The sequence below is a fragment of the Jaculus jaculus genome, chromosome 19 (assembly GCF_020740685.1).
Source record: "Jaculus jaculus isolate mJacJac1 chromosome 19, mJacJac1.mat.Y.cur, whole genome shotgun sequence".
NCBI classification, from domain to species: domain Eukaryota; kingdom Metazoa; phylum Chordata; class Mammalia; order Rodentia; family Dipodidae; genus Jaculus; species Jaculus jaculus.
The window spans coordinates 48580015-48589266 of NC_059120.1; the positions used below are offsets into that span (position 1 = coordinate 48580015).

Sequence of the window (9252 nt, forward strand, 5' to 3'; positions counted from 1 at the left end):
ACCGTGCTGGTCAATCGTGTGGGAAGGATCGGGCAAGACGGGCAGCCGGCGAGGCCGGGGCTCCACGTGTCCTTCACCCGTGCAGGCGGCGACCCCGGGCAGCCTCCGCCGCGGGCCCCGCCCAGGAGCCCGGCGGGGGTCCTGAGCCGCGCTCGGCGGGCAGGCAGGCGGGCAGGCAGGCGGGCAACTTCCTTCCCCGTTCGGCGCGCGCGCGCGTGGCGACATGGCCGAAGGCGAGGCCAGAGGGAGCCTCGGGCAGCCGCACCTGTCCCGACAGGACCTGTCCACGCTGGACGTGAGCCAGCTGACGCCGCTGTCCCGCGAAGTGATCAGCCGGCAGGCCACCATCAACATCGGCACCATCGGGCACGTGGCGCACGGCAAGTCGACGGTGGTGAAGGCCGTTTCGGGCGTGCACACGGTGCGCTTCAAGAACGAGCTGGAGAGGAACATCACCATCAAGCTGGGCTACGCCAACGCCAAGATCTACCAGCTGCGCGACCCGGCCTGCCCGCGGCCCGAGTGCTACCGCTCGTGCGGCAGCGGCACGCCCGACGAGTTCCCCACCGACATCCCCGGCACCCGAGGCAACTTCCAGCTGGTGCGGCACGTGTCCTTCGTGGACTGCCCCGGCCACGACATCCTCATGGCCACCATGCTGAACGGGGCGGCCGTGATGGACGCCGCCCTCCTCCTCATCGCCGGCAACGAGTCGTGCCCGCAGCCGCAGACCTCGGAGCACCTGGCGGCCATCGAGATCATGAAGCTCAAGCACATCCTGATCCTGCAGAACAAGATCGACCTGGTGAAGGAGAGCCAGGCCCGCGAGCAGTACGAGCAGATCCTGGCCTTCGTGCAAGGCACGGTGGCCGAAGGGGCCCCGGTCATCCCCATCTCGGCCCAGCTGAAGTACAACATGGAAGTGGTGTGCGAGTACATCGTCAAGAAGATCCCCGTGCCCCCGAGGGACTTCACCTCGGAGCCGCGGCTCATCGTCATCCGCTCGTTCGACGTCAACAAGCCCGGCTGCGAAGTGGACGACCTGAAGGGCGGCGTGGCGGGCGGCAGCATCCTGCGCGGGGTGCTGAAGATGGGCCAGGAGATCGAGGTGCGGCCCGGCATTGTCTCCAAGGACGGCCGAGGCAAGCTGCGCTGCCGGCCCATCTTCTCCAAAACCGTGTCGCTCTTCGCCGAGCACAACGACCTGCAGTACGCCGCCCCGGGAGGCCTGATCGGCGTGGGAACGAAGATCGACCCCACCCTGTGCCGGGCCGACCGCATGGTGGGACAGGTGCTGGGCGCCGTGGGAGCTCTGCCCGAGATATTCACCGAGCTGGAAATCTCCTACTTCCTGCTGAGGCGGCTGCTGGGCGTGCGCACCGAAGGAGACAAGAAGGCGGCCAAGGTCCAGAAGCTGTCCAAGAACGAAGTGCTCATGGTCAACATCGGCTCCCTGTCCACCGGAGGGAGGGTCAGCGCCGTCAAGGCTGACCTGGGCAAAATCGTTCTGACCAACCCCGTGTGCACAGAAGTCGGAGAGAAAATTGCCCTCAGCCGGAGAGTTGAGAAGCACTGGCGTTTAATTGGCTGGGGTCAGATAAGAAGAGGGGTGACAATCAAGCCCACTGTAGAAGAAGACTGAAGAGTACCGGTTGAAAAATAAATTTGGAGGAGTTGGGAGTTTAGCAGCCTAGAGGTATGTTTGCAAAGCAGTATTAGAGAATTAATTTTAACAACCTAGGTGTATATTTTCAAAACCAGGTTAGAGAATTAACTTCACAGGTCCTTCCTTTGATAGATAGCTGTAAGTTTATTCTCGTTTTCATATGATGAAAAGTTAACCTCTAGTTCAGGTTGGTAGGTAGGTCGGCAGATAGATAGATATAGATAGATAGACAGACACACACAGACACACATTCTAAAATAAATGTTATAATTGGTACAGAAAAAATACATTGATAATGAGCAACAAGAAAAGCAGTGGTATTTTCCTCAATAAAGAAAATTCAGGACTGGGACTTGGAGAGATAGCTTATGGGTTGAGGTGCTTGCCTGCAAAGTCTAAGGACCCAGGTTCGATTTCCCAGTACTCACGTAAGCCAGATGCACAAGGTGGTGCATGCTTCTGCAGTTTGTTGGCAGTGGCTGGAGGCCCTGAGCCCATTATCTCCCCCACCCCTATTGTTAAAAACAGCTAAGGGGAGCTGGAGAGTTCAGCCTACTTGTGCTTACTTGCAAGCCTCCTTACCCAAGTTTAGACAGCCCCAGTACCTATGTGATCTCAAAGTAACTATAGCAATGGGAGATGAAACCAGAAAAATCTGGAAGCTCGTAGGTCAACTTTTCTGGAACTCACAGTAGCAGAACAAGAGAGACCCTCTCTCAGAGAAGGTGGAAGGAGAAGACATACGCATTGTGATTGTCTTTGGCCTCCACATGTGTGTATATATGCATGTGTACACACACAGAGATACACATGTACACACAAATGCAGAGAGGTTAAAATTAGGAAGAGAAAAAAACAGCTAAGGACACAAGGGGAAAAAAAACACAGACCAATTTTCCTGAGGAACATACATGCAAAAACTCTCAAGTATAGTTGCAAGCTGAACTAAACAACTTTTTTGTTTGTTTGTTTGTTTTTGAGGTAGGGTCTCACTCTAGCCCAAGCTGACCTGGAATTCACTATGGAGTCTCAGAGTGGCCTCGAATTCACAGTGATCCTCCTACTCTGCCTCCCAAGTGCTGGGATTAAAGGCATGTGCCACCACACCCAACTAACACATTATTTTTTTTAAAGAATGAGATACTATGAAGGTAGGAAGTCAACAGTTAAAGGCAGTTGCTTGTAAAGCCAGTCTGCCTAGATTCTATTCCAAAGCCACCTGTACACAGCAAATGCAAAACGTGGCACAAAAGCACAAGTGTTTGGTGTTCATTTGTGGCAGCAAGAGACAGTACCTATAAATAAACCTATCTAGGTAGCTTAAAGATCTTTACAATGAAAAAATTTAAATACTGAAGATAAAAATTATAAAAACATATAAAGTCCCATGTTATTTGTGACCAGTCAGTATAATTCCCATCAGAATCACACTATCCTCAAAGAATTATCAAAAGCAATACTATACATAAAGAAAAATGCAATAATGTAATGTGCATTAAAATGGATTGATCCGGGCTGGAGAGATGGCTTAGCAGTTAAGCTCTTGCCTGTGAAGCCTAAGGACCCTAGTTCGAGGCTTGCTTCCCCAGGTCCCACGTTAGCCAGATGCACAAGGGGCGCACGCGTCTGGAGTTCGTTTGCAGAGGCTGGAAGCCCTGGCGTGCCCATTCTCTCTCTCTCCCTCTATCTGTCTTTCTCTCTTTGTCTGTCGCTCTCAAATAAATAAATAATTTTTAAAAAATGGATTGTGCCAGGTGTGGTGGCGCAGGCCTTTAGTCCCAGCACTCAGGAGAAGAGGTAGGAGGAGTTCGAGGCCACCCTGAGACTCCATAGTGAATCCCAGGTCAGCCTGGGCTAGAGTGAGACCCTACCTTAAAAAAAAATGGATTGAATTAGAGAGTACCAAGTTAAATGATACAGGACAGAGTTAGAAAAATAAATAGTACATGTTTCATTTTCTCTCATGTACTGTATGACATAGAAATAGAAAAGAGACTCGGTGGGTTGGGGGGTGGTTCTCAACAAAGCAGAGAGAAGGAAAACTAACCGGTGGTGAAGGGAAGATAGAAATCATAGTTGTGTCTCATGCACAGTAAGAGGAGGAGTATAAATGGGACATTACAAGAGGGGTAATGGGATGAAATGAAAGCAAAGTGTGATGACATAAATGTTTGAAAATGAGATAAAAACCTGTTATTTTGTATACTAACAAAAAATATACTGAAAACCATTTTCAGAGATATGGCTTCTTGAATTAAAATAACATATATATATATATATATATATATATATATATATATATATATATATACACACACACACACACACACACACATACATACATACACATATATATATGTATATATAAAATAACATATATATATAAACATATATGTGTGTATGTGTGTGTGTATATATATATATATATATATATATATATATATATATATATATATATTACTATTGGAAACACAAAGAACAGAATATGAGAAAAATCTTGTGCTTATAGTAATGATTACCAATTCAACATGAGTACTTAGAGACTAATTAACAAAACTTCTGAATGTATTTACTAAATTCCGACATGTGAAAAAAGGAAACTATGTTTTCCAATGTTCATGGCATAGACCACCTTTCATGAAACTCTTTCTCTAAACAGACTGTACAAACTAGAATCCAGTTTCAAAAATACTCTTTCTTAGCTCCAGCTTACTATAGGTAGGCTATAACTTTCCTGGAATGAAAATGGCCCTGGGCTTTGGTGCCAAGTGAAAGATTTATCTCTAAGTTCTGTTCATGTGTGCCTCTGCTAAGTCTGCATATGCTTACTTCATGGCTTTTAAAGAACTCTTTCCCATATGTCCAAAATGTAAATCCACTCACGTTTCCATTTTATATGTATTTTGTCATGTTTTGGTAATACAGGTGAGCCTTTGGACCTAGAGCCAGTTCATACGGCTGAATTGGGTTCCTGAAGGAATAGCATCTGATAAAGTCACTCGTTCTCACAGTTCCTGCCCATGGCCTGCAAGCTGAATGAGAGATGGGTCAGTAGAGGCGGGCTCTGCAGCTGGCAGTCTTTTATTTTGGGAGTTGTCTTGCCATTTTTGCGGGCATCAGCATCACTGTCTGCAGCAGCAGCATCCATGGCGTTTTGCTGCTTGTGACGAAATGGAAAAATGAATGTCTTGGGATTCATGGACCCTAAGGTTGCGGCCCTGCTAACTTCCAGATGTCTGTATTGCAAAGCCTCATTCATCTTTACTTGCCTGCTTGTGCCTTTAGCCAGTTTGTGTCATCTTGAGATCCTGGGGTTGTATGTTACACCAACAGAAAGTCATAGTCACTTTTGACCCATTTGTTTAACAAGGAAATTTAGATTTTCTAGTGTGTGTATGCTCCATGATTTTATCAACAATTTGGGAAGACTTAATAAGGAGAGAGGCACTTAGGGGTCTCTATTATGACTATATGAGAATGAAGAGTGCTACTTCTGTTTTGGAGCTCCCTCGAGAAACTTTATGACTTAAAAATATGTTTCATTTGGTTTATAAGAATGTGAGTTTTGGTTCCCTATCAGGTGTGTCTTTTCTGCTAATATTCAAAGTTACTTGGAGAATTGTTACTCTGCCAGTCATGGTTGGAATACAGACAGTGAAAGAAAAAATAGCTGAAATTACTTGGGACTAAAGGAAAAAAAATAAAAAGGTTTAAAAACACATCTCAAGTATTACCATGTAAAAATCTGACTCCTTACACAGTTTGTAAATCTCAAGTTCTATCCCAGTAATTACATGATTTCTTGAATATGATTTGCCTTGCCATTGACAAGGAAACCTACATTACCATTTTGCTTTCTTGTAGGAATAAAACTGGAACATTAGGAGATCGGTTAATTAATAATGGGTTACAATATAAAATAAAGATTGCTTCAGAAGAGTTGTCCTATATTTTTATATGTTCCATGTTAACTTTCCAGGTCTAAGTGTAAGAAACTTTAGAAAGTTTTTAATTGTCTCAATGTATTCACTATGTTTGCCTCATGGCATGAATTTCATGCATAATGTAAAATTAAGTGTTGCGGTGTGGTGTGGTGTGGCTTATACACCTGGAGACCTGACACTTGGGAGGTGGAGGCTTTTGCATTAGGAATTCAATGTCATCCTCAGCTACATAGGAAATTGTAGTGAGGCTGGAATACATTATTCTTTGGTCTGAAACCCATTCCGTAATTAAAATCATAAAAATTGTTAAAAAGTAGTTAGTATAAAATGGTAAACATTTATAAAGTGTATAATAAAGTAAATTTTATATTTATAAATTACAAATTCATTTATAAACAAGTTAAAATACTCAAACCTTTTTAATTATTAAACCAAGATCTTTTGCTTAAAAAAAACTGAAAAATAGGGCTGGAGAGATGGCTTAGCAGTTAAGCGCTTGCCTGTGAAGCCTAAGGACCCCGGTTCGAGGCTCGGTTCCCCAGGTCCCACGTTAGCCAGATGCACAAGGGGGCGCACGCGTCTGGAGTTCGTTTGCAGAGGCTGGAAGCCCTGGCGCGCCCATTCTCTCTCTCTCCCTCTATCTGTCTTTCTCTCTGTGTCTGTCGCTCTCAAATAAATAAATAAATTAAAAAAAAAAACTAACTTTAAAAAAAAAAAACTGAAAAATACATACAGTATCTAATAAATGTATTTCATAAATCATTGACATTTAAACCAGTGACTTACCATTAAGAATATATGATCTTTTAGTGAACTTATAATAAACTATTTTATAGAACAACAGGCACCTAGAAATAGAGATTTAAAGTACATTTTCATCTAATATGGAAGAAATACCCTATAAGCAAGAAGTTTCTTATAATTTAGAATAACATATGCCCATCATAATTTGCTGCCTATAGGGCTGGAGAAATGGCTTAGCCATTAAGGCTATTGCCTTCAAAGTCCAAGTACCCACGTTTGACTCTTCAGATCCCACATAGGCCAGACGCACAAGGTCGCTCATGCACACGTCTGGGGTTTGATTACAGTGGCTGGAGGCCCTGAAATGCCAATTCTCTCCCCCAACCCCACATTAAAAAGAACAATCTGTTGGGCTTCCCTCAAAAATCTTTTAACAATATACCTGTAATTTTATATGCGGACAGTTAAGTCAGTATTTGAGGTATAAATAATCAACATCCACTTTAGAAAACCTTCACTTTAGAAAGACATTTATGCTCAGTGGGAAGGTTCACTAATTCAGGTTGTTTTAGGGCAGGGGATCTAGTTCACTTGATAGTGTGTTTGCTCTGCAAGCCTAAAACTTTGGTTCAAGCCCCAGGGGGACGGTGACAGGATGATTTTCAAAAGGATACCCACGACCTCCCAAGTACCTGACACTACCTACAGGACCATCAGGAGGAAAAGATGACATCAAGATAAAAGAGAGACTGATTGAGAGGGGGAAGAAGAGTGGAGTTTCAAAGGGGAAAGTGGTGGGAAGGAGGGAATTACCATGGGATATTGTTCACAATCATGGAAGTTGTTAATTATAAAAAATATTTTAAAAAATCAAAGCAGATTTCCACAGGCTACAAAACTCTAAATTAGACTGCCAACAGGGCTACCATTCAGGGAACATTGCGGAAGAGGGTCAAAAAGATTGTAAGAGCCACAGAGTAGATAGAAATATCCTGAGGCATGGTTCCTCTCCCCACCCCACACCTCTCTCCCTTACCGCTGCTACCCCACAGGGACTGACTGAGGCCTTCATGACCCCACAGTAAATGCCATAGCCCAACTAAAGAGGGACTCCCAGGGTGAAAGGAGTCAGGGCAAGGAGATGAAAGAATAGCTTGTTACCTATACAATAAAATTTAAAACTTAAATATTTTAAACCTGTGCTTCAATCCACAGCACTGAAGCAAAAAGAAAAAGGAAACATATGTGATGAAAAACTACATGTGTGTTTGTGTGTGTGTGTATACATATACATCTCACCATATAAGGTAGCAACTTAAATTTACCTCAGAGCCAGGGAATGGGATGCTGTCACCCCATAATTCAAGATCATACAGGAAGACCTAGCCTGCATAAGAAAAAAACATGAAGCAAAGGGTATAAAAGAAAAAATGAGAAGTATATATTAGCATTTATGTTGTTCATGTATAAAGTCTTGAAAAAGTGATTTTAAAAATATCAAGCTATGAGACAATTACAACCAGGTTGCCATATGTTGTACTTCTATGCAAAAGTCAGTTGTGTTTGTAATTTACCAGCAGGATTGAGTTTGGATTTGAAAATTCAAAAGTATCAATTTAAACATTAAAAGTAAACATTTTAGAAAGATATAAATATAACAACATGTTTAAGATTTTTACAATGAAAGTACAAGACTGATAACATAACTACAAAAATAGAACTACACTTAATGTCCATTGATGGGAAAATTTAATAATGTTAAGATATCAGTTCTTCATAATTGGATTACAGAGTCAATTTAATCCCAAACCAGGTCCCAGAAAGTGATGCATGGGTCTATGAACTTATTTTAGTTGTAATGTGGAGAACAAAAGTGTTAGAATTATTAAAACAAACTGAAGGAGAAAATTTTCAGAGGACTGGCATCATCTGAATCACAACACAGTGTGGTACTAGGGAAGGATAAGGGTTAGTGGATCAGAAGAGAGATCTCCCAGGCAGACATGGGGCAAGTCATCTTTGACAAATGAAGCAAAGGAAGTAGAATGTAAACAAAGTAGTTGTAGCAAATAATGATGGAATGATATGATATTCCCCTGGGGAGGTAACCACTTCCACTTCCCATAAGCTCTGAACTCAAGATAGGCTATATACAGATCTACATGTGAACATCAAAAGGGGCTGGAGAGGTGGCTTAGCAATTAAGGCGCTTGCCTACAAAGCCTAAAGGAGCCATGTTCCACTGTCCAGGTCCCATATAAGCCAAATGCACAAGGTGACACGTGGACGCAAGAGGGCACATACATCTGGAGTTTGGTTTCACTGGCTGAGGCGCTCGTGCTCCAATGCTCTTTCTCTCGTTCTCTCTTTCATAAAGATGTGCCACCATGCCCAGGCCAAAAAAAAAAAACCCTAAAGATGACTACAAAATCTTGAGCAGAGTAGAAGACTCAGCAGTTAAAGGTGCTTAACTGCAAAGCCTACTAGTATTAATTCAGTTCCCCAGTACTTTTGAAAAGCCAACTGTGCAAAGTGGTGCATATGTCTGAACTTGGTTTGTAGTGGCAAGAGGTCTTAGCATGCTGCCCATTCTTCACATTCTAATTCATATTCTCTCTCTCCTCTCATTCATAAATAAATAAACATATATATATGAAAACATCTAGCAGACATGTCCTTTAATATGGCCATCACTCCTTAGGTACACCACCATTGGCATAATTAATGAAATAAAAAAGTTGATCACCTAAATTTCATTGTGGTGGCATATAAAGACACTGTCAAGACGATAACAATACAGACTTGAAGAAAATTATGCAAAAATTACATTTCAAGGATACTATCCAACATGTATGAAAACTAAAATTTCATTAAGGAATAACACATTTAAATAAGAAT

General features: G+C 42.9%; 1 protein-coding gene across 1 annotated transcript; it reads left to right on the forward strand.

Moving 5' to 3' along the window:
• The first annotated feature begins 208 nt into the window (after positions 1–208).
• On the forward strand, positions 209–5603 carry LOC123455999 (eukaryotic translation initiation factor 2 subunit 3-like). Its single transcript, XM_045138074.1, has 2 exons — positions 209–1696; positions 4592–5603. Exon 1 carries the CDS (start codon positions 224–226, stop codon positions 1640–1642), a length of 1419 nt encoding a protein of 472 aa, XP_044994009.1. The 5' UTR covers positions 209–223; the 3' UTR covers positions 1643–1696; positions 4592–5603.
• The last annotated feature ends 3649 nt before the right edge of the window (positions 5604–9252 follow it).

Excerpts from the sequence above, each read along its gene's own strand:
- LOC123455999 (XM_045138074.1), top strand. The coding sequence starts at position 224 with ATGGCCGAAGGCGAGGCCAGAGGGAGCCTCGGGCAGCCGCACCTGTCC.